Source organism: Adiantum capillus-veneris, chromosome 29 (assembly GCF_014529385.1).
Source record: "Adiantum capillus-veneris isolate H3 chromosome 29, ASM1452938v2, whole genome shotgun sequence".
NCBI lineage: Eukaryota > Viridiplantae > Streptophyta > Polypodiopsida > Polypodiales > Pteridaceae > Adiantum > Adiantum capillus-veneris.
The window spans coordinates 97,275,685-97,301,367 of record NC_140959.1 but is presented as its reverse complement, the minus strand read 5'-3'; the positions used below and the strand labels follow the sequence as shown (position 1 = coordinate 97,301,367).

Sequence of the window (25,683 nt, the reverse complement as noted above, 5' to 3'; positions counted from 1 at the left end):
GCAAAATTTTTCACCCAGATCTCCTTCGACAAGGTGCACTCACAGTGGCTGCAAACTACGGAGCTACCCCTCAAACCGGCACTCAAGAAACCTCCTACTCCAAGGATGTTTACAGAGCAAGAATTAGAAGAGGTGGTTGATGCACGGATTAGCCAGCTTTTTGACGCGCAGATGTAAGGTGCAGCAGAAGTGAATGTTGAACTTTGCTCAAGATGAGTGCTCCGAACTGTGCTCAAGGTTCCTTTTACTTACGGAAGGGAGAGCCTTCCATTCCTTTAGTGAGAGAGTGCAATGGACACAAAGAAAGTGGATGAACACTGTGAATGAAGGTACATGAGACTGAGAGATAGAGAGAAAAGAATACGACACCAGAATGTTGTCAGACCCTCCTCCGAAGGCCCCACTCACTATGGCGAGAGCGGTCTACTTATGATAGCACAAATCTCTACAATGCTTGGACTTGCCGACGATGTCGACGATGATGTCGACGACAATGAGGACGACGACGCGACGGGCTGAAATCTGAGAATGCTAATGGCTGAAATCTACAAATCTTTATCTGTTGAATTCTGACTCTAGGTCGATGACGACGACGCGCTGAAAACGCCGATGCTGAAATCTGCGTTTTCCGGGCTAAAACTGCAAACTTCGCGGGATCTGACCGTGCGGCGAGGATCTACGCGGAAAGGTGAGATTTGCGAGGTTCGGGGCTTTTACAACGGTGTCGGACTGCTGAAAACTGAAAACGCTTGCCTATCTTGTGGATTTGTCGCGATGAATCTGCAAAACGCTAGGCTGAATTCTGTTCTGCTATGGAAATCTGCTAACACTAGGGCTGATCTGTAGTCTTTTGTCGCCAGGCTGCTGCAAATGCGAAAACGCTAGCTGTTGCTGATGCAGAAAACACTAGGGTCTCTGCTCCAAAAACGCTAGGTGTCCTGTGGGGGCCCTGCTAAGAAGGTGCCTGTTGAACACGCGGTCCCTGCTGCCTCTTCTGCCAGAAAGTGCTAGCTCTAGGTTTCTTATGTACTTGCCAAGTCAAATTGCCCTACCCAGTTTCCAACAAAAGTCACTTAAAAATAATTAGTGAAAAATGTCAAAATAAGGGAAAATAGGTCTATGCACTGTAAAAATGCTCCTGATGGGTTCTGATGAAAATCTAATGGTCATGTTGTGTGCAACCAGAGGATATGCATCTAATCTAAGTGTCTGGACATGCACGGTCTGCGAACAGACTCACAAAAGTGCCAGATCACTTCCTATCTAACTGAACTGAACCCATGTCATGAAGTAGCTTGTCCACGTACACATAGGGTTAGATGTACACGTGACATCCCCTCCTTTTCAAAGTGAGGTACTGGTATCGAACTGTATGGCATCGAGGGAGATCGCCAACAATGTCTGGAATCCTGTGAAGGACTCTACGCCGGCCTACTCTGATGCGTGGGTCATGCGATACTTGATCTTCATAAAGGTCTGCAACGCTTGCTTCTTTGGGCCACGCCAAAAGCGACACAAAGTCTTCCGTGGCTCCTTCAATGCTTCCACTTCGTTTAGAGTCATGCGTCTACCTTGTTCAAGAATCTCCGAGGCTGAAAATTCCTGAAACCACTTCCAATACAAAAACATGAACATACCCATTCCATGTAAAGTGACTGGAAAATTTATATTCCTTCGAAAAAAATTGTGCATGCAATGTAGATGAACATATAGACCGAGTGCCAAACCGTCCATCAAACACACACAAACAATGGGTGTCACAAGGCGGGCACCACGTGCCAATAGAAAAGAACAGACTGAACAACTTTAAGCACTTCAAATAACAACTGAACGGAAATGGAGAGAGAGATGACACGCGACACGGAGTGGCGGAATTCCACCCCAGAGAGTATTGGCCCCAAGCCTTGGCGCCCCTTTCGGTATTTCTTTATATTGCATCATCGAAGTACAAGCCGGTACTCAAGACTCTGCACCTTCTCCAGGAAGCATGCCAGAGAATGAGCCCTAGCCTCATATTTAAAGGCCCTTGGCCTCAAACGCAGTTTATATGTAAAGCTTTCAAACTCAAAAGCTTCTGGTCAAAAAAGCATAAAAAGTTTTCAAAAGCTTCTGGTCCAAAAAGCAATGCCAAAAGCTGCCAACGCAATTTACGAAAATCCGTACAACCTGCCACGTCATCATGTTAGTGCAATTTTCCGAATTTGTCTGCTGCCTTAGGGTTAGGGTTTCTGGCAGAAATTAGGGTTTGCAGGTTTTAGGGTTAGGGTTTCAGCAATTAGGGTTTTCAAAATTAGGGTTTCAGGCAAAAATTAGGGTTAGGGTTTTCTGCACTGGGGCAACCACGTCCTCACTCTGTGACACTTCTTCTATTGCTTGTTCTTCTTAGGGTTTAGGCCCCTCGCCCAGCATCTGTAAGTTGGCTCCATTCTTTAGGCTTCGACACGTCAACAGTTTGTTACATCTCCCCTTCTTGAAGAGAGTAATCGTCCACGATTACAGCATATCTGCAAAACAACTCAAGTTAGCTCAAAAATTTCCGAGGGACATTCCGAGGGACAATCAGTTTGCTCTTTTTATTAAGGAGTTAGCTTCTCCTTTCCGCTCTTTTGATCAAGGAGTTAGTTGCTCCTATCGGCTGTTTTGATCAAGGAGTTAGCTTCTCCTTTCGTCCAGATCGAAACTCTTGATATTCGGGCGTAGTAAAATTAGCTATCACACCCAGACCCTACTGATCTTCCTCGGGTGTCTTGATGCACTAAAATTACGTACCCAGGCAATCTCATCCAATTAGGAATATTCACTGGTTGGCACATCACAATGCAACACAAATGCTCACATATGCATGTTACAAGACATAGAAACATAAAGCCGCCGATGAACACTCCCCCCGCAAATAACCATCCAGGTCCGGGCCATGAGCTGTTCAACGACTCCCTCATCACTCCTCCCGCAAATAACCTAAAAAGGTCTGGGCCATGAGATATAGAGGCCTTTTACAACCAAATGCCCCCCAGACCGCAGCCTGCGTCGTTTGGAGGTGCTGAGAGTAACCACCGCTCAGACTTCTTAATACTCCTCCCGCATAACCATCCAGGTCCGGGCCATGAGTAACAACAACAATACTCCCCCCGTAAATAACCACAAGGGTCCAGGCCATGAGTAAAAATAACAACTCCCCCCGTAAATAACCACAAGGGTCCGGGCCATGAGTAAAAACAACACTTTTCAATCATTTAATACTCCCCCCGCAGATAACCACAAGGGTCCGGGCCATGAGTATGAACAAGCATTCTCAACCATCATTTCTCACTTCTCCACCCGGGAGTAAAATCACCAATCATTGAAACCAGTATCAAACCAGAGTCAAACAATTCAAATCGGCACCAAAACAGGTTCAAAACAGATACCATCCATTTCAAACAAATTCCAAACAGGATCACCAAACAAGCTCAAACAGAACTCAAACTTAAAAAGCAATCTCAACATCAGTCGAGCTCGAAAAGTCGACTGACTTTCCATCCTAAAACCTACACCAAAAATTAGGGTTAGGTTTCTTCCGTAAGGTAGTAGCCGAGCACAGCATGGTCCATCAGCTCTTGGACAAACAGTGTTTCTTTGGCGGCGATGGTAGTCCCAAGATAGCAATCACACTCGGTCTCCAAGTTCATCTGCTCGTGAAGAGACATCTACTGGGAGATGTCGAGAAACTTCAAGTTATAATCTGCTAGGGTTTCCATGGCAAGCATTTCAGGATACCCCACTCTGCCAAAAGTTGCACTCCGAAGGAAGATGTCAGAAACATATAACTTCGGGCAAAAATTTTCTTGAAAGCTTGCCAAGTACTTAGAGTATGCTGCTTGGTAGCTGTAGACATCAACATCTGCATGGCACTGCTTCTGAGGAAAACAGTGACTTGAAACAAATCTGGATCCTTCTCTTGCGAGTGATCTCAATTGGCTTATGCCCTGTAAGACACTGCGGTGAAGACGGGAGCGCGCCCGATGCGCGATGAAGTAAGGGTGGGAGTGGCTAATAAGTCCGGGTTGGAGGGCGAAGATACCTCCAATCAAATTCCAATAGCTCTGTCTGTTCTTTTGTAGGACCAGTATGCTTTTAGAAAAGCACACGCTTGATACTCTGATACCACTGTCACAAGGCGGGCACCACGTGCCAATAGAAAAGAACAGACTAAACAACTTTAAGCACTTCAAATAACAACTGAACTGAAATGGAGAGAGAGACGACACGCGACACGGAGTGGCGGAATTCCACCCCAGAGAGTATTGGCCCCAAACCTTGGCGCCCCTTTCGGTATTTCTTTATATTGCATCATCGAAGTACAAGCCGGTACTCCAGACTTTGCACCTTCTCCAGGAAGCATGCCAGAGAATGAGCCCTAGCCTCATATTTAAAGGCCCTTGGCCTGAAAAGCAGTTTATATGAAAAGCTTTCAAACTCAAAAGCTTCTGGTCCAAAAAGCAATGCCAGAAGCTGCCAGCCCAATTTACAGAAATCCGTACAGCCTGCCACGTCATCATGTCATCGCAATTTTCGGAATTTGTCTACTGCCTTAGGGTTAGGGTTTTCAGCAATTAGGGTTTTCAGAAATTTCCAGAATTAGGGTTTCAGCAATTAGGGTTTCTGGCAGAAATTAGGGTTAGGGTTTTCTGCACTCGGGCAACCACGTCCTCACTCTGTGACACTTCTTCTGCTGCTTGTTCTTCTTAGGGTTTAGACCCCTCGGCCGGCATCTGTAAGTTGGCTCCATTCTTTAGGCTTCGACACGTCAGCAGTTTGTTACAATGGGGTCGAAACTAGGCTTTCTGATCTAAATCAATCAACTATGGCAAAACACAATGGAAATGCCGATGCTTGATGCTCAATCCTTCTTGTGCTCTTTCGGGTACTGTGTCATGCCAAGGAAGAGACATGGAATGTGAATTCCTTGGGTGAAAACATTTCATCTTTTCATGAGAGTTCCGCATACATCCGTGCTCATTCATGAGTGAATCGTGTTCAGCGTACAAGATGTCATGCCTATGAAAAGAGATCACATAAGAACGGTGACTAAAATACCGGAAAGCATCACGAATGAAACACTCGAACAATGCGTGCTCACTAATCATTCAAACACATAATACTTCCTGTGGAGGTTCTGTGGACCTAGGCTCGAGAGCCAACATCAGTTCTTCCTGAGGGGGTTCTTGGACCTCGACTCGAGAGCGAAGATCGGTGCTTCGTGATTGATCGTCGCTACAATGAGGTTAGCTTCACTAGAGAAAGTATCAACTAACACATCATCCTTGTGAACAATCACATCATCTTCATGCAAATCATCAGGCTTGTCATTATCATGCAATTTATCATGCTTGTCATTATCATTCAAATCTTCATGCTTATCAGTGTCATCCAAATCATCATGCTTATCATTATCATGCAAATCATATGTGTCATGCTTTGGAGACGACGAGACTAGACTGAGAGAGTCTCCTTCTCCTGATTCTGTTCAAACTGCGCTTGCACAATAGAAAAAAGTCGCCACAACTCTTTCATGTGTTGATCACTCATCTCTTGTCTTGCTTTGTTCTCGCGATCAAATTCTGCTTGTCTTGCTTTGTCTCGCGATCAAATTTGGCTTGTCTTTTATTGTTCTCTGCTCGTCTTTCTTCGCGCTCACGATCCAATTTGGCTTGTATTTTAAAGGCCTCACGCTCTATGGCTGCCCTTCTTTCTTGGTACTTACGATCAATTGCTATCTTTCTTGCTTCAGCCGCCAAATGCGCTTGCTCATGCTCACACGCAAGAGCTGCCTTTCTTTCGTTGAGTTCTAACTTCCTTGCTTCGCGTTGTAACTTGTTGTCCCTAAACATCTGCTCCAACTCCTCCATAGGAGTTAGTGCAATCCTTGACGTAGATGGGGAAGGGGAAGGGTCGGAAAAACCTCCTGGTGCGAAAAATTCTTCTTCGCCAACTCCACACTCATCACCTTCATGCAAAGTATCCATTCCGCTTCGGGTGATGACCATCCACTGAAGTCTTGGGTTCTTAAGTTCACGAAGAACTTGGGTTCTTGCGGATCTTGGTTCTTGAGTTCTTGAGGTTCTTGAGGTTCTTGAGGTTCTGAGAATCTTGTGGTTCTTCTTTAGCTTCCAATCTATGTTAGAGAAGGATCTTCTCTTCACCCGAGTTCTACTCTTTTTCGCGGGCGCACCCCTTGGCGGCCTTGCGCTCACACCAAGGTTGCTTTTTTCCACCTCACGTCCATTGGCCGGCCGCTAAGTGCACGGTCCGCTCTTAATGAGTGAAAAGAGGCACAAGGGGAGGCTGGACAAGCCCTTCTGTCACGTGACACATCTAACCTTATGTGTCCGTGGACAAGCTATAGCACGACAAGGGTTCAATCAGTCCAGTCAGTCTAGATTTAGAAGTGATCTGTTACTTTTGTGAGTCTGTTCGTAGACCGTGCATGCCTAGACACTTAGTGTAGATGCATATCCTCTGGTTGCACACAGCATGATCATAAGCATTCCCATCAGAATCCTTCCGGGGAATTTTCTAGTGCATTTAGCCTATTTTTCCTATTTTTGACATTTTTCACTTATTATTTTTAAGTGACTTTTGTTGGAAAGTCGGTAGGGCAAATTGAGTAAGTTTGCAACAGGCCCTCTGCAGACACTTCTCAGCAAGACCCAGCCTTAGACGATTTCAGTCCTAGCGTTTTTCCTCCACGCAGAGAATCCCAACTTCCTAGCGTTTTCCATCAACATCAGCACTAGCGTTTTTCAGCAAGCATCATCGCCATAGGACATCAGCCATTAGCGTTTTTCATCAGGAAGGTACCAGGAGCCCTAGCGTTTTCTGAAGCATTATCGCCCCCTTGGTGCATGGCGATTACAGCAGACAAAGACCTGCATTTTCAGCCCTAAAGACCATCAGATTTCAGCCCCAAGGACCCGTGGAATTTCAGCCATAAAGACCAGCAAAGTCAGCGTTTTCTCTTGCGTTTTCAGCCGCAGCAGAATTCAGCCTATCAACGTTTTTGGATAGCAGATAAAGAGTAGCAAATTTCAGCCCTTAGATCGGTCTCGCCATCCCCGTCGTCGTCATCAATCTAGCCTAGACTTGCATCAGTCACATGCATCCCATTTGTACCAGTTTGTGCAATCAATCGTAGACCACTCTCGCCAACGGGAGTGGGGCCTTCGGAGGAGGGTTTTACAACGTCTTGGTGTCGTGTTTCTCTTCTCTCTCTATCTCTCAGTCTCATACACTTGCACGCACAGTGTCCATTCACTTTGTTTGTGATCATTGCACTCTCTCATTAAGAACGGAAGGCTCTCCCTGCCATAAGAACAAAAAAGGAACCTTGAGCACATTATGGAGCACTCATCTTGAGAAAGAACAACATTCATTCCGCTGCACCTTACATTGGTATCAGAGCTTTGGCAGTGTTCTGTATCACTCAAGGAAAGAACCACAAGAATCACAAGAATTTTTTTTTGCTTGTTGCGGTCGCACGAACCCAAGTTTGCTTGGGCGTGTCGATTCCTAATCGTGTTTTGAAGAGTGACAGGAATCCCAGGAAAGAAGAGCTTGTCCAACCTCCCCTTGTGCCTCTTTTCACTCATTGAGAGCGGACCATACACTTAGCGGCCGGCCAATCAACGTGAGGTGGGAAAAAGCAACCTTGGTGTGAGCGCAAGGCCGCCAAGGGGTGCGCCCGCAGAAAAGAGCAGAACTCGGGTGAAGAGAAGATCCTTCTCAAACACAGATTGCAAGCGAAAGAAAACCCTCAAGACCCTCAAAAACCTCAAGAACCCAAGTTCCTCGTGAACTTAAGCACCCACGACCACAAGAACCCACAACTTTAGTGGATGGTCATCACTCGAAGCGGAATGGATACTTCGCTTGGAGGTGATGAGCATGAGAGAGGCAAAGAAGAATTTTCCCCACCAGGAGGTTTTTCCGACCCTCCCTCTTCCCCATCTACGCCAAGGATTGCACTAACTCCTATGGAGGAGTTGGAGCAAATGTTTATGGACAGGAAGTTAGAACGTGAAGCAAGAAGAGCAGAAAGAAAAGCAGAAATGCAGCGCGAACACCAAGAAAGAATGGCAACCATAGTGCGTGAGAGCGAGCAAGCACGCTTGGAAGCCAAAGAAAGACAAGCCGAATTTGATCGCGAGAAGAAAGCAAGAAAGTCAATGAACGACCGACACAAATAAGAGATGTTGCGACTTTTTTCTCAAGTACACGCGTACTTTGCACAGAATCACGAAAAGGAGACTCTCTCAGTCTCTTCTTCTCCAAAGCAAGACACACATGATTTGCATGATGATGATTTGAATGACAATGATTTGCATGATGATTTGGATGACAATGATAAGCATGATGAGTTGCATAATCAAGATGTGAATCCTCACAAGCATGATAATTTGCATGATCAAGATGTGATTTCTCACAAGCATGATGAGTTGCATGAAGAAGATGTGGTTGTTCACAAGAAGGATGATGTGTTAGTTGATACTTTCTCGAGTGAAGCTAACCTCATTGCAGAGACAATCAATCACGAAGACTCGATCTTGGCTCTCGAGCCTAGGTCCAAAGCAACCCTTCAGAAACCGATCTTGGCTCTCGAGCCTCGGTCCAAGGAACCCTCACACGAAGTACTATGTGTTCGCATGATTAGTCAACACGCATTGATCGAGTGTTTCATTCGTGATCGTTTCCTGTATTTTAGTTAGTGTCTCTATGTGATCTCTTTTACTAGGCATGACATATTGTACGTTGTGCACGTTTCACTCATGAATGAACACGGATGTATGCGGATTGTTCATGAAAAGCTGAAAAGTAAGCATTCAAGGAAGTCACATTCCATGTCTCTCCCTTGGCACGACACAGTTTCAGAAAGAGCACAAGAAAGTATAAGCACCAAGCATGGGCATTTCCATTGTGAATTGCCAGAGTTGATTGATTTGGATCAAAAAGACAAGATTCGATCTCATTGTTTGCATTTGTGTGGAGAACGGATGGGCACTCCGTCTATTTGTTCATCTACATTGCATGCATAGTCTTTGAGGAAGACAAGATTTTTTCCACTCACTTTACATCAAGGTTGTAAGGTACGTAGTATTCGGTACGTGTTCGGTACGTACTGTACGTTGTACCGTATGGATTGGGCCATAAGGTACGTAAAATTCGTAGTATATTTTTTAAAAGCTAAAAATACAAAGAATTTCAAATTTATATACAACCTATCTAGTTTAAAAACACTGCACAATACTTAAACATAGCCACAACTTTCAAAAAACACTTAAAATCACCCCACAAGTTAAGTAACCGCTAGATAACTCTGCAACACAATTAACGCACACTTCCAAGTTGAATACAAAACTTACAATCTTTCGCGAGGTCAGGACTCTAGAGTGCCTCCTTGCAGACTCCAAACACAAAGAGAGGGAGGGAGGGAGGGAGAAAGAACCTTATCGGTGGCGGCAAATCCTTCCTTGGTCTCTGTGCAGAGACTCTGTTCTACTCTCCGATTCTCTGTTGTGATAATAACCAATATAGGATAGGTGGACTTATTAAAGGCCTCGCCCACCTAATCCGACCACGGGGAATAGGCACTGTTGGCGATTTTTTTTTTTACAGAGGTTTATTTTTTCAGAGGTTTTTTTTTTTTTTTTTTTTAATTTTTTTTGGGGGGGGTACGTACGGAATCGTACGGTGAGTACGGATACCGTACGGACGTACCGTACGGTACGGAACCATACCGTACGTACGTACGGAAACAACCTTGCTTTACATGGAATAGGTATGTTCATGGTTTTGTGTTGGAAATGGTTTCAGGAATTTTCAGCCATGGAGATTCTTGAAGAAGAAAGAAGCATGACTCTCGACGAAGTTGAAGCATCGAAGGAGCTACAGAAGACTTTGTGTCACTTTCGGCGCGGCCCAAAGAAGCAAGCGTTGTAGACCTTTATGAAGTTCAAGTACTGCACGACCCACACATCCGAGTGGGCCGGCGAAGAGTCCCTTCAAGGATTCCGGATGCTATTGGCGATCTCCCTCGACACCATATAGTTCGGTACCAGTACCTCACTTTGAAAAGGAGGGGATGTCACGTGACACATCCAACCTTATGTGTCCGTGGACAAGCTACAGCACGACAAGGGTTCAGTCAGTCCAGTCAGTCTAAATTTAGAAGTGGTATGGCACTTTTGTGAGTCTATTCGTAGACCGTGCATGCCCAGACACTTAGTGTAGATGCATATCCTCTGGTTGCACACACCATGATCATAAGCATTCCCATCAGAATCCATTAGAATCCTTCAGGAAATTTTCCAGTGCATTTAGCCTATTTTCCCTATTTTTGACATTTTTCACTTATTATTTTTAAGTGACTTTTGTTGGAAAGTCCGTAGGGAAAATTGAGTAAGTTTGTATATAAGCAAACCTAGGCTAGCACTAATTGGCAGAAGAAGGAGAGCATCAAGCATTCACATGCAACAGGCCCGTTGGAGACACTTCACAGCAAGACCCAGCCTTAGACGATTTCAGCCCTGGCGTTTTTCCTCCAAGCAGAGAATCCCAACTTCCGAGTGTTTTCCATCAACATCAGCACTAGCGTTTTTCAGCAGGCATCATCGCCATAGGACATCAGCCATTGACGTTTTTCATCAGGAAGGTACCAGCAGCCCTAGCGTTTTCTGAAGCATTATCGCCCCCTTGGTGCATGGCGATTACAGCAGACAAAGACCTGCATTTTCAGCCCTAAAGACCATCAGATTTCAGCCCCAAGGACCCGCAGAATTTCAGCCATAAAGACCAGCAAAGGCAGCGTTTTCTCTTGCGTTTTCAGCCGCAGCAGAATTCAGCCTATCAGCGTTTTTGGACAGCAGATAAAGAGTAGCAGATTTCAGCCCTTAGATCGGTCTCGCCATCCCCATCGTCGTCATCAATCTAGCCTAGACTTGCATCAATCACATGCATCCCATTTGTACCAGTTTGTACAATCAATCAACTCTCGCCAACGAGAGTGGGGCCTTCGGAGGAGGGTTTTACAACGTCTTGGTGTCGTATTTCTCTTCTCTCTCTATCTCTCAGTCTCATACACTTGCACGCACAATGTCCATTCACCTTGTTTGTGATCATTGCACTCTCTCATTAAGAATGGAACGCTCTCCCTTCCATAAGAACAAAAAGGAACCTTGAGCACATTATGGAGCACTCATCTTGAGAAAGAACAACATTCATTCCGCTACACCTTACACCTTCTTTCTTAGGTTTCCTGTCACTCTTCAAAAACACGATTAGAAAGCGACACGCCCAAAAGGACTTGGGTTACGTGCGACCTCAACAAGCAAAAAAAATAAAATAAAAATTTTTGTGGTTCTTGTGGTTTTTTCCTTGAGTGATACAGAACACTGCCAAACCTCTGATACCAATATAAGGTGCAACAGAAGTGAATGTTGAACTTTGCTCAAGATTAGTGCTCCGAACTGTGCTCAAGGGTTCCTTTTACTTACAGAAGGGAGAGCCTTCCATTCCTTTAGTAAGAGACTGCAATGGACACAAACAAAGTGGATGAACACTGTGAATGAAGGTACATGAGACTGAGAGATAGAGAGAGAAGAATACGACACCAGAATGTTGTCAATCCCTCCTCCGAAGGCCCCACTCTCTATGGCGAGAGCGGTCTACTTATGATTGCACAAATCTCTACAATGCCGACGATGTCGACGACGATGAGGACGACGACGCGACGGGCTGGAATCTAAGAATGCTAAGGGCTGAAATCTATAAATCTTTATCTGTTGAATTCTGACTCTAGGTCGATGACGATGTCAATGACGACGATGCGACGACGACGCGCTGAAAACGCAGATGCTGAAATCTGCGTTTTCCGGGCTGAACCGCAAACTTCGCGGGAACTGACCGTGCGGCGAGGATCTGCTGCAGAAAGGTGAGATCTGCGAGGTTCGGGGCTTTTACTACGGTGTCGGAATGCTGAAAACTGAAAACGCTGGTCTATCTTGTGGATTTGTCGCGATGAATTTGCAAAACGCTAGATGGTTATGCTGATGCAAAACCGCTAGGCTGAATTTTGTTCTGCTGTGGCAATCTGCTAACGCTAGGGCTGATCTGTAGTCTTCCATTGCCAGGCTGCTGCAAATGCAAAAATGGTGGGCTTGTTCTGCTGAAAACGCTAGTTGTTGCTGATGCAGAAAACGCTAGGGTCTCTGCTCCAAAAACGCTTGGTGTCTTGTGGGGGTCCTGCTGAGAAGGTGTCTGTTGAACACACGGTTCCTGCTTCCTTTTCTGCCAGAAAGTGCTAGCGCTAGGTTTCTTATGTACTTGCCAAGTCAAATTGCCCTACCCAGTTCCCAACAAAAGTCGCTAAAAAATAATAAGTGAAAAATGTCAAAAATAGGAAAAAATAGGTCTATGCACTGTAAAAATGCTCCTGATGGGTTCTGATGGAAATCTGATGGTCATGCTCTGTGCAACCAGAGGATATGTATCTAATCTAAGTGTCTGGACATGCACGGTCTGCGAACAGACCCACAAAATTGCCAGATCACTTCCTATCTAACTGAACTAAAACCATGTCATGAAGTAGCTTGTCCACGTACACACAGGGTTAGATGTGCACTTGATAGCAGAACAAAGCCGAAAAGCACGACAAAAAGCAGAATAAAGGCGCTGACTTCCCGGGTTATTTATATCGCCAATCTACATTTGCCTCGGCAAGAAAGCAAAAGAAGCATGTGCGATTTGCAGGAATACCCAGTTCTTCTTCTTCTTCTTCTTCTTCTTCTTCTTCTGAAGACAGTTCTTCTAGCTCTTCCGACTCGAGCGAAGAAGACAAAAAAGGTTAAAAGTGAAGCGAAAAGCAACGCTTCGGAAAGGGCAAGAAAAAGGCAAAGAAGTCTAAATCTCGCCCCGTTTCGGACAGTCTTACAGAGGACTCGTCATCGGATAGTTCGGACTTCGACGACAACGAATTTCATGCAAGGAAGAAGAATTTTTATAAAGCCAACGAGTATGACTTTCTGGAAGATAAAAGCAAGAAAGTCCAAGAGTTTAAAGAAGGTGGACAGTCAATTAAATTTGACTCATTTTTTGGATTTCGAGATGCTACGAAGGTTTTGGCCTTCATACAGCAGTTTGACATGGCTTTCTCTAGAGGACATTACTCAGAGCACTCCAAGATTCGGAGGGCTACCTCTTACATCACGGGAAATGCTCGAACTTGGTGGTCCACTCTTCTATTGAACAAGAAAGCGCCACTATAATGGCTGAAATTTGAAAGGCTTTTTATTTCTTCAGAGAGTGCGAACGCGACATACAAACTACTTGGAACCATCTTCGGATGACCAAGAAGGATACATTGGACGCATATTGCGAGAGATTCTGGAGCTCTTTTCGGTCATGTGAATGGTCAACACATGGTGGTCTTGTTTGATTCTGGTAGTATGCATGATGTGATTGGTGACTCTCTTGTCGAAAGAGCCAGCTTGGAGGTTAGCAAGGCATCTCCTCTAGAGGTGTCGGGCTTCGCTCCCGGTATGGACTCTCTCATTACACAAGTGCCTTGATGTGTTATTGTCACAACTACTGACGTGTCAAGCCCTGAAGAATGGAGCCAACTTACATATCCCGGCCAAGGGGCCTAAATGTCACATGACACATCCAACCTTGTGTCCATGGACAAGCTACAGTATGACTAGGGTTCAGTTCAGTCAAGTCAATCTAGAATAGGAAGTGATCTGGCACTTTTGTGAGTGTTCGCAGACCGTGCATGACCAGACACTTAGATTAGATGCATATCCTCCGGTTGCACACAGCATGATCATCAGCATTCCCATCAGAATCCATCAAGGGAATTTTTTAGTGCATTAAACCTATTTTCCCTATTTTTGACATTTTTCACTTATTTATTAAGTGACTTTTGTTGGAAACTAGGTAGGGCAATTTTGCTAAGATAATATATAAGCAAACCAGAGCTAGCACTTTCTGGCAAAGGAGGCAACAGGAGCATTGCTCAACAGGCCGACTCTCAAGCAAGACAAGAAGAACCTGATCCGCGTTTTTGCACAGCTAGGCCAGCGTTTTTGGAACTCCTGCAATCTGCGTTTTCAGCCAGCCTCATCAGCGTTTCCCAACATGCAAGAGGCGATTCTGCACCAGCATTTCAGCCAGCACCATGGTGATTTCAGCACCAGTTTCCTAGCGTTTTTCAGCCAGCCACTTCAGCATTTTAGGTACTGAATTCCAGCAGCGATCCCATAGCAGTTCAACCCAGCAAACTCAACGTTTATGGGAGCCTAATCAGCGTTTTCTGACAGCCCTTATCAGCGTTTTTGAAGCAGACGAATTTCAGCGACAAGACAGCCTCAAGGACAGCGTTTTCTGTCAACGACCCCTCGGCGTTTTTGGATCTAACAAGCTTCAAGAGTTTTCAGCTTCAAGTCCTTAGCAAAGATAGAAGTCGTCCTCGACATAGCCATTAGATTTGCATCAGCATCATTGTATCAGATTGTGCAATCAATAGTAGACCACTCTCGCCATCGAGAGTGGGGCCCTTGGAGGAGGGTTTTACAACGTCTTTGGTGTCGTATTCTCTTCTCTCTCTATCTCTCAGTCTCATGCACTTCCATTCACAGTGTCCATTCACTTTGTTTGTCCATTGCACTCTCTCACTAAAGGAACGGAAGGCTCTCCCTTCCGTAAGTAAAAAGAACCCTTGAGCACAGTTCGGAGCACTCATCTTGAGCAAAGTTCAACATTCACTTCCGCTGCACCTTACACTAAACCCTAGAAGAAGCAGCATAAGAAGAAGCAGAAGCAATTGATGATGTCGCAAATCTGTACGGACATTCCGAATTTCGCGCTGACTGCTGATGTGGCAGACTGTACAGATTTTCGGAAATTGCGCTGGCATGTTGACGTGGCAGACTGCACGGATTTTCGCATTTTGCTATGGCTGCTGACGTGACAGTTGTACGGAATTCCGTGATTTACGTTGGAAGCTTTTTGGTATTGCTTTTGGACCAGAAGCTTTTGAGTTTGAAGGCTTTTCATGTAAACTGCTTTTGAGGTCTAGGGCCTTTAAATATGAGGCCATGGGCTCATTCTTTGGCATGCTTCCTGGAGAAGGTGCAAAGTCTCGAGTACCGGCTTGTACTGAGTTGATGCAATATAAAGAAATACCGAAAGGGACGCCAAGGTTTGGGGCCAATACTCTCTGGGGTGGAATTCCGCCACTCCGTGTCGTGTGTTGCCTCTCTTTCAATTCAGTTGTTATTGAAGTGCTAAAAGTCTGTTCAGTCTGTTCTTTTCTATTGGCACGTGGTGCCCGTCCTGTGACAGTTATTCATTGTTCAACAAGCGTCCTTCCGCAGAAAATTTCTAGTGTCTCCTCTTTCAAGATGTGATATGATTTTGGGCATTAGATGGTTTCGTAAGCATAACCCTCTCATTGATTGGGCAGACAATACTCTCATTCTAAATGCCAAAAGTGACTCTCCCGTCATCATTCGTGGTGAGGAAGTTGTTCATTCTTTACCTCTCATTTCTAATGTGCAGGCGAAGCTTGAAAAGAAACAGGAGGAGACTCTCTCAGTCTTTTCTTCTCCAAAGCACGACACACATGTTTTACATGATACAGATGTAATTATTCACAAGGATGCATGATAAAGATGTGATTGTTCACAAGGATGATGGTTTAGATGATGGTTTTTCTAGTGAAGCTAGATACGATCAATCACGCAGAACCGATCTTGGCTCTCAAGTCAAGGTCCAAAGAACCCACTCAAGAAGTATTGTGTGTTCGCATGATTAGTCAGCACTCATTATTCGATTGTTTCATTCGTGACGGCTTATGTATTTTCGTCACCGTCTTTATGTGTTCCCTTTCCACAGGCATGCCATATTGTACGATGCACATAATTCACTCATGGATGAGCACGAATGTATGCAGATTTTTCTCGAAAAGAAAAAAAAATTGCATTCGAGGAATTCACGTTCCATGTCTCTTCCTTGGCATGACACAGTCTTAGAAAGAGCACAAGAACGATTACCCATCAAGAATCGGCATTTCCAATGTGATTTGCCACAGTTGATAGGTCGAAAACTCAAGATTCGATCTCACATTTTGCGTATGTTTGGTGAATGGTTTGGCACTCCATCACTTTGTCCATCTGCATTGCATGCGCACTCTTTTCGCCAGAATAGTTTTTTCCAATCACTCTACATGAAATGGGTATGTTCATGATTTTGTGTTGGGAGTGGTTTCAAGAATTTTCCTTCTCAAAGTTTCTTGATGAAGGTAGATCCACGAACATAGCCGAAGTTGGAGCATTGAAGCCGCCACATATCACTTTGTGTTGCTTTCGGCGCGGCCCAAAAAAGCAAGCATTGCAAACCTTCTTGAAGTTCAAGTATCGCGCGACCCACGCATCAGAGTGGACCAGCAAAGCGTTCTTCGCAAGATTCCCGTAGTTGTCAGCGCACTCCCTCGACGCCATACAGCTCGGTACCAGTACCTCACTTTGAAAAGGAGGGGATGTCACGTGCACATCTAACCCTATGTGCATGTGGACAAGCTACTTCAGGTCTAGGGTTCAGGTCAGCCTAGGAAGTGTTCTGGCACCTTTGTGAGCCTGTGCGCAGGCCGTGCATATCCAGGCACTTAAAGAGTAGTTGCATATCCTCTGGTAACACACAACATGATCATCAGCATGACAGTTAGTACACATCATGAGCATTTTACAATGCACAGAATCCATTTTCCCTATTTATCTATTTTCCACTTATTATTTAATAAGTGACTTTGTTGGGAAAATAAAAGGGCAATTTCTCTAAGTCAATATATAAGAAAGCCTAGCGCTAGCACTTTCTGGCAGAAAGCCAGCAGAAGTCCCAGCAACTTGCAGTACCCCTTCTCAGCAAGACCGGTAGGAGGCCTAGCATTTTCCAGCCAACAAGAATTAGATTGCGTTTTGGTTGCAGATCAGCCTAGCGTTTTCTATAACAGAACAAGCCTAGTGTTTTTCAGCAGATACCAGATTCCAACGCCAGCAGATTGTAGATCGGGCTTAGCGTTTTTGCATCTTGCAAATACCTCTAGCGTTTTGCAGTTTCCCGGCGACAGATCAGCCCCTTGCATCAGCAGTTTCAGTTTTCAGCACTTAGACACAGCAGATCCGGTCCCTAGCCTCGCAGACCTCACCTACCCGCAGCAGATCCTCGCCGTACCGTCAGATCAGCAAGCGTTTTCAGATTCAGCCCGCTGTCTGCAGATTTCAGCATCTGTGTTTTCAGCGCATCGTCGTTGCGTCGTCGCCATCCTCCCCGACACAGTGTCCGAATTCAGCAATTAGCAGATTTGCAGATTTCAGCCCTATCGTTTACAGATTTCAGCCCGTCCTCGTCGTCGTCGTCATTATCCTCAACACCGTCGGCACGTCCATTGCATCTAGACCATTGTACCAGATTTGTGCAATCAATAGCATAGACCTCCCTCGCCATAGAGAGGGGGGCCCTTGGAGGAGGGTTTGAGAACCGTCTCGTGTCGTATTCTTCTCTCTCTCTCTCTCTCTCTCTCTCTCTCTCTCTCTCTCTCTCTCTCTCTCAGCACCTTCATTCACAGTGTCTTTCACTTTGTTTGTGATCATTGCACTCTCTCACTAAAGGAACGGAAGGCTCTCCCTTCCGTAAGTAACAGGAACCCTTGAGCACAGTTCGGAGCACTCATCTTGAGCAAAGTTCAACATTCACTTCCCCTGCACCTTACATGGCCAGCCTGGACATGCACGTCTTGCTAGAGGCTCACAAGGTGCCAGGCTAGGTCCTACGCTAAGACTAACACTAGACTATGGCAGAAGCATGTCCACGTGGCGCAAGTGAAGTGTCACGTGACATCCCCCCTTGTTAAAAGTGAGGCACAACTGCCGAACTTCTATCTGTTCTTATGATGCTGACTGATGAATGCTTCTCATGTTGTGGATGCATCACCAATGAAAATTCCTCCAAACGGGTGGATACTACAGATGTAGGTGTTGCTGCGATGTAAACAACGACCATACGAATTACTAGGTAGCCTTACTACTGTCGCGTGAAGATGAAAGGTAAGGGTGATTGGAGGTATTTCCAAGGGTTTCTTGTCAATGAAAGTGGATGCACGCTACATGCGAATGCAAATGCAAAAGAGGTTAGGGATGTTGTCTCCAACTCCTTCCATATCCGCATAAGAGGCTAGTAGATCTTGGTACCCAAGATCTAGGTTTTCGTGTATCCAATGTCGATCTTCCTTCAAAGACATGGCAATGAAGATGGGATTTGGTAAGTCCATGGTCCGGACTCAAAGATTCTTCATGAAAAAAACAAAAACTAGGAGAGGTTCTTTGGGTTCTTTGGTTCAACTTGGGTTCTTGGTTCTTGATTCTTCTGGGATTCCTCTTTAGGTTCCTCCCTTGAGTTCACGAAGCTCAAGCACGCACACAGCTCTGATACCAATGTCAGGTGCAGCGGAAAAGAATAAGGATTTTGCTCGAAATTTAGTACTCCGCACACAAACACAAGGGACACTTTACTTCACTTGAAAGAACTAAACTGAACTGAAAGAAAGAGAGACGAGAGAGAGGAAAGAGACGACACAAGGATGTCGGGTCCCAACCCTCAAGGGCCCGCTTGCTCTGTTGCCAGAGCAAGTACTTCCTTTATTCTTGCACAAATGCGACTACAATGACTAAATGTTGAGATGATGATGCTAATGAATATTGATGCTATCGATGTTGATGCTATTGATGCTGAAGGGTATTGATGCTATTGAGGTACTAAAGGGAAACTGAGGTACTGAGGTATTGAAAGGGGACTATGTTGAAGACGATGATGTCGACGACGGGTACTGCGGGTTCTATGTCAAAGGCGGGGAGGTCAACAACGAGGTCTACGTCGAAGACGATGAAGTCGATGACGAGGTACTAAGGGTCTTTGTCGACGACGATGAAGTCGACGACGGTACTGTGTTAGGTGCAGCGGAATGAATGTTGTATTTTCTCAAGATTAGTGATTCTGAATGTTGTATTTTCTCAAAATTAGTGATCTTTATTGCTCAAGGTTCCTTTTTAGTTCTTTAGGGAAAGAGAGAGCTTTCCGCCTTGTAGAGTGCTGTGGTCACGAACAAAAGTGAGTGGATGTTGTGCGTGCAAGTGAATGAGACTGAGAGAAGGAGAGAGAAGATATACGACACCGAGAGGTTGTAAAACCCTCCTCCGAAGGCCCCACTCTCGTCAACGAGAGTGGTCTACTTTGATTGCACAAAGGAGTACAATGCGAATGCAATGGACTGATGCAATGGGACTATGCCAATGACGACGACGGTGGTGACGACGACAACTTGATGGCTGAAATCTGGGATCTTCTAATCGCTGAATTCGGGGACTGTTTCGGTGGCTGAAAATGACTGTTTTGGCTGCGTTTTTCGAGGCTAAACTTGGGGGTACTTCTGCAACTGAATGGGGGTTGATCTGCTACTGTTCTACTGCTGAAAACCTGCATTTTCCAATGGCTGAAAACTGCGTTTTTGTCACTGCTGAAATCTGCAGATTCCCTAGCGTTAGTGGTTGGGCTAAAAAACGCTGGAAATGGCTGAAGTCTGCTGGCGTTTTTGGGAAGGAAAACGCTGCTGAAGCTATGGCGATTCTGCAATGAAAACGCTGGCTGAATTGGCACTCTAGGGCAATCATGCAAGGGGGACAAGCGCTGTCACGAGGACGTGGCAGTTATTAACCATGTCACAGAGATGTGGCAACTGCTAACCTTGGTTGTTGGTTTCTTTCCAATGGGGTTTATTTTATTTGTTTAAGACCCTCTTTTTGAAGTAGCAAACGGTCGGACATTGTATGGCCAATGTGAACGATAGATTCACCCGCAGACGGGAAGTGGTCGGCACTGGAATTCGTATGGTAAGAGGATGTCTAGGCTCAGAGCAAGATCATATAGGTTCCCCCGTCGCACTTAGCAAGTTGGTGGATACTAGGAAGTGAACTCAATTAAGGCGTAAAGTCAAGGTGGGACTACCAACCAAAAGTATCCGACAGTTGGGCCACATTGCATTTTTTGGATGCGGTCCCAATGAGGATAGATGGTCAGAAGACCAGTGGGAGCCCAACGGAAGCATCTCCTAAAATTTAGGGAACTGCTATTTTGGGCCACGAAATGTGTTCGCGTCATTACCTTCGGTATGACTAGGGGAACACTTTACAACTCAGCCGCGAAGTCAACTGACGCACCAGTTGAGATATTTTTAGCAGGGAAAGCCCAAACTCGGAAACTGGGCGACGTGTCAGCTTGTGAGCGATTCTGCCACTCTGGGAGGCAAAAACGAGCTGCATATCATCAAAGGGGGCGCCATTTTCAGCCACAGGCGGATTGCAACAGGTACAGAAGCTATGGAATGCTTACCTTGCCCTCTATGCACAGTATGGTGACGGGAGTGATGCCCCGCACGCTACATACTGCTCTCTTTCTCCCTTACGTGCAATTATGTGATGCCCCACAAGAGGGCTACTCATTTGACTGATGTACAGTTGTGTGGGTTCATGCTGTTGTGCTGAGGCAAGAGCCTCCTTGAGCAGGAACAGGGGTAGCTAACTGCTGCTCCAAAGCAGGCACTGGTGAGGGTCATAACCTCACCGTACAGGTGCAAAATCAGCGCTGTGTATGCGCTGTAATTTGACTGTTTTTCAGCCATACGGACGCCAAGATCATTGGGAATCGTGCCCCACTGGCAAAGGACAGTTAGGGGACTGTTTGGGGCTGAAAACAGGGCAAAAACCAGTAAATACAGCGTGCTGAATTTACTGTTTTTGGACAGGAATCAGAGGGTATACGTCAGTGCAAGCGAGTTCCAGCAGGGGAATGGGTTTCGCGCAAGTTTTGGGGCTGTTATGCTGCCGAAATTTGGCCAAATCAAATGGTATCTAGGTGGATACACGTGAAGGATTCCCAGGACCTTACCTTGTAATTTACCCTCCTAAAGAATAAAGAAATACCGAAAGGGGCGCCAATTTTGGGGCCTACAGGTTGTCGGCGTCTGCTCGGAGCATTCTAGCTTCCGAGCCGTGTGTGTGTTTAAGTGTTAAATCCCGTCGCACGTTCTCTTTGCAAAGTGCTCCGTGTGTGTGCATAAAGTAAAGAATTTCGGGTGAAAGCCAACGCCTACCGCCCTACGGGCCGGTTTCAAGCGCCAGAAGGTGGAGGACTTCACGGCGAAGGAAGGTCTGTGAAAAACGCCAAGGGGAAGGAAGGTATGGCGAGGATGTACTGCTGGGGGGGGGGGGGGGGGGGGGGGGGGGGGGGTTTTACTGCTGAGAAGTTGCCTGTTGAGCGGGAAGCTCCTGCTGCCTCTTCTGCCAGAAAGTGTGAACTTGGGTTTGCTTATATATTAACTTAGCAAAATTGCTCTACCTACTTTTGTTGGAAAGTCACTTAAAAATAATAATTGAAAATCCCAATAAATAGAAAAATAGGTTAAATGCACTGGAAAATTCCCCTAACTGATGCTAATGGATTCTAATGGGAATTCCGATGATCATGCTGTGTGCAACCAAAGGATATGCATCTATGCTAAGTGACTGGGCATGCACGGTCTATGAATAGACTCACAAAAGTGCCAGATCACTGCTAATCTAAACTAATTGGACTGACTGAACCCTGCTGTGGTATAGCTTGTCCACGGACACATAGGGTTGGGATGTGTCAGATGACATACTATGTCGAAGACGGTGAAGCCGACGACGGTTCTGTGTCAAAGACGGTGATGTCGACAACGGGTACTGCTAGTCTATGTTGACGACGACGGTGATTGTGATGACGACGACGATGGTGTGTCCGGGACTGCGATGACGATGACAAAGGTGTCGTTCGTCAAGATAGGGATCTGCGATGACAATGACGAAGGTGTCGTCATCAAGATAGGGATCTGCGATGACGATGACGAAGGTGTCGTCGTCAAGATAAGGATCTGCGATGACGATGACCACGATGGTGTCGACGACGACGGCATCAAGGCTGAAAACTGAAAACGCTAGACTTCTTGCTGGGGATCTGCTACTGCTGCGGCATTGTGGCGTGGATCTGCAACCGCCGAGTCGCACTAATGCTGAAATGCAAAAACGCTAGGCTGATCTGGCTGAATATGCAAAATGCTGGCTGTCTTGGCTGAAAACTGAAAACGCAAGGCTGATATACTGCTGGTTGGTCAATGCAGTGAGGAACTGCAACGGGGAGTTGCGGTCCGGCGAAGCTAAGGGCTGAAAACTGAAACGATGGTGGCTGTGGGCTGAAAACGCTGAACTGTTGATGTTGAAAACGTTGGGCTGAACTGCTCAGAAAACGCTGCGCAGCCTGAGCTGCCGGTCTACTGCGGTGCCTGCCCTTTCTGTGTCCCTGCTTCTTCTGCTTCTATTGAGTGCCCAATGGGTTTCTTTTATAGGAATTATATGTTGGGTAGGGCAAGCTTCCCAACAAACTTACAAAAAAAAATTCCAAAAGTCGCTTCTAATAAAATGACTTAAAAGAGGTGGTTCACGCGATAAAATGCCTGCATGACGAAATGACTGTTCTTGTACAAGAGAGGGTATGCAACTATGACCGGCCTGGACATGCACGTCCTACTAGAGGCTCAGAAGGTGCCAGGCTAGGTCCTACGCTAAGATTGACGCTAGACTATGGCAGAAGCATGTCCATGTGGCGCAAGTGAAGTGTCACGTGACAACTGGACATGAACGCACGTCCTGCATACAGGCTCACAAGGGTGCCAGAACACTTCCTAGCCTCTAGGCTATCCTAAACCCTAGAAAATAGGAGTTACACCTTGTCCACATGCACATAGGGTTAGATGTGCACGTGGAAATTACTCCAACAAGATACAATTGAGAGAAACTTTGCTCTACTTTCTGTATGGAACGTCAGAGAGAGACCTTGGCTTATATATTTGAAGGCCCCTAGCCCCCAAAAGCAACTACAATGAAAAGCAACTTCTCCAAAAGCTTATGATGCAAAAACCTAGCGCCCAAAGGACTCTCCACGATTCACGCTGCCACATCAACACTTTTTCATGAATTCCAAGAGCTACCCAATCAACACGATTTACGCGATTTGAGGTGCTTCTGGTCTTTTTAGGGTTTTAGGCCCCTCGGCCAAAGTCTGCACGTTGGGCAGGGTTAGTATTTTAAAGGCCTTACCCTCTTTAGTCTTTAGGCCCTTTGGCAGTCTTCAATAGATCTTTTGGGTTTGCCACATTAGCAATTTGTGACACCAAGCAATTTGTGTGGGAGCACCAATGAGAAAGAAAATTATGGATGAAGCACATGCTTCACCTTATGCGGGTCAGCAAGGTATTCTACCAACGACCATAGCATAAGAACAGTATATCTTTTGTCAAACCCAAAAGCAAACATCATCAATATGTCACGGAATGCTTAGTTTGCCAAAAAGTAAAGTATGATCGGCACAAGACGCCTGGGTTACTCCAACCTTTGACAGTGCCCGATAAGCCTTGGGAAGTATTGCCATGGATTCTATTATGGACCTCACTATGACATAGATTGAAAATGATGTAATTTGGACCACTGTGGACAGATTTAGTAAGCATGGTTAGCTCCGACAGAGCACACAGATAGAGCCTGACCTTCATAGGGCTGTAGTGACCAGGGCCTTTCATAATGCTGTGCCGAGGTATCTAGTTGCATTATTGGCCACCTCTGTGGCTCTTTCCCCCCTCCCATTTTGTGATTTAGCCCTTGTATATTTGACTTCAGCATGGAAGAGTCGCCCTTTTTCTCTAGAGATGGATAGCCCATTGGGGAGTTTCAAAAAACTTACAGAAGGTTCTCTTTCACGTTAATCTATTTTTTCAATCGCATTCTAGACTGGACATACACTTGGACTGAGCTTAGCTGCTCCAAATGCCCGAGACCCAACAGATTCACACCTAGGCACCATACGCACAAGACGATACAGGACATCATTGCCTGAGGGTTAAGCAGCCAGAGATTCTTCACAATGGAGGAGATTGATGTTACGCTATCAAAACCTATGCGACAAAGTGCAATCATGAGAGGACCACCCACTGGATCGGTATTGTTTTACTGGGCTTCTGACAGCCTTACAGCTACATTTGTGCCTCCCATAGGTATTGTTACATTGTTGTTCCTCCACCATTGTGATACTGTATCTCTGTCACCCTTTTGTGTGTGTTAGTTTTGCACCAGGTTTTTGGTTCTCGTTCTCAGTTTTCAGTACACTTACGTTTTGCTTGTAACAGATGGTTGTAATCTCTCTCTCTCTCTCTCTCTCTCTCTCTCTTCAGAGAGAGAAAGAAAGAGAGAAGCAGGAAGAGAGGAGGGGGGGGGGGGGGGGGGGGGGGACCGTTTAAATGCTTAAAAAACAAGCCATTTTCCGTGAAATGGAACAAAAGTGAAAATGGGAAATACCTTTGGCTCATCTTCTTTGCTTCTTCCTAAGACAGGAAGATCGGTGTCAGTGGAGCCCATCGATCATAAAATGGTGAGAGTTACGAGCAGGAAATGCAGAGCTCGGGAGGGAGAGGTGACGCCAAGAGCTTTGAGAGGAAGAAAGCTGGAGAGGGTCTGCGTCCAAAATCGCATAAAGCGGGTCCGTGTAGTCAACTGAGAACCTTTGGAGAAAAACGTGTCACAGGCTTTGCTCCCAGATGGCAAGACATTTTGGCTCCACCCGCTTATCAAACTTCAATATTTCCGTGCATTACCACGTTGGGATACTTCCTTGATGCTTCGCAGCAATGGGGAGGACAACAATGCTAGTACTCAAGCCCCCCAAAAACATCTACCTTTAAAAACGATGAGTCGCATGTACAAAAACGGTGACTCGCATGTCCACATCCATGAGGCATCGAGGTTATTGCATGGGGGATCTAGGGTTGTTATTATTCACCAAATTGATTCAAGGGCTGTAACTTCCCACGCACAGCAAAAAGCCCATGCCAAATTGCGAAGAGGATGGTGGGTTGGTTACATTGATGTGTTGCACTTGATTTGCTCTCACACATTCAAAACTCGGTCAATTTTGTTATGTTTCACCTCACATCAAGCTCTTGAATGGAGATAATGAAAATTGATGTGAGTTTCTTCTCAGCATCGTATAACAAAAAACACATTTTGTTGGAGAACCCTATTACAATTTACGCTACTACGAGCTTCATATAGTACATCATAAGCTATAAGCTAGATTCAAAGACTTCCATTCTCATTGTCCTGAAGTAGGGAACTTTGCAAATATCATGACGGCCCCTCACTGCTGTTGACAACAAGTCTAGTACAATTATATCGTACTCTACATGTGTGGTTCAAAGGGCAATGCCTTTACGTTTTATAAGGTAACCTCCTCGTGCTTGTAGACGAGGCAATATTGTTCCTTGGAAGGTGGTTGAAACACCACCACCCCCCCACCCCCCCCCCCGGCCCCCGCCTTTCGAGCTACTCCTTCATAAAATAGATAAAGGTCATCGATTGCCTTAGTAGGTTTATAGGTATGTAACTCTCTCAATAGATGCTCTATAGGTGCACTTCGCGGGCCTATGGGTGACCCAAGGATATCCGTGGCGGCACCATAATATGATAGTAGTGTATT

At 45.6% G+C, this 25,683-nt stretch overlaps 1 protein-coding gene across 2 annotated transcripts in view; it reads right to left on the bottom strand.

The window, feature by feature from the left end:
* The window catches only part of LOC147419636 (uncharacterized), a 38,990-nt gene extending 14,221 nt beyond the window's left edge, over positions 1-24,769 (bottom strand). The window contains exon 1 of one of the 2 annotated variants that reach the window (XM_086505643.1): positions 24,507-24,769. In XM_086505643.1, coding sequence (XP_086361769.1) covers positions 24,507-24,566 — 60 coding nt within the window. In that variant the 5' untranslated portion in view covers positions 24,567-24,769. The remainder of the gene's footprint in view (positions 1-24,506) is intronic. The other variant, XM_086505644.1, reaches the window with a different exon arrangement.
* Positions 24,770-25,683: the final 914 nt, after the last annotated feature.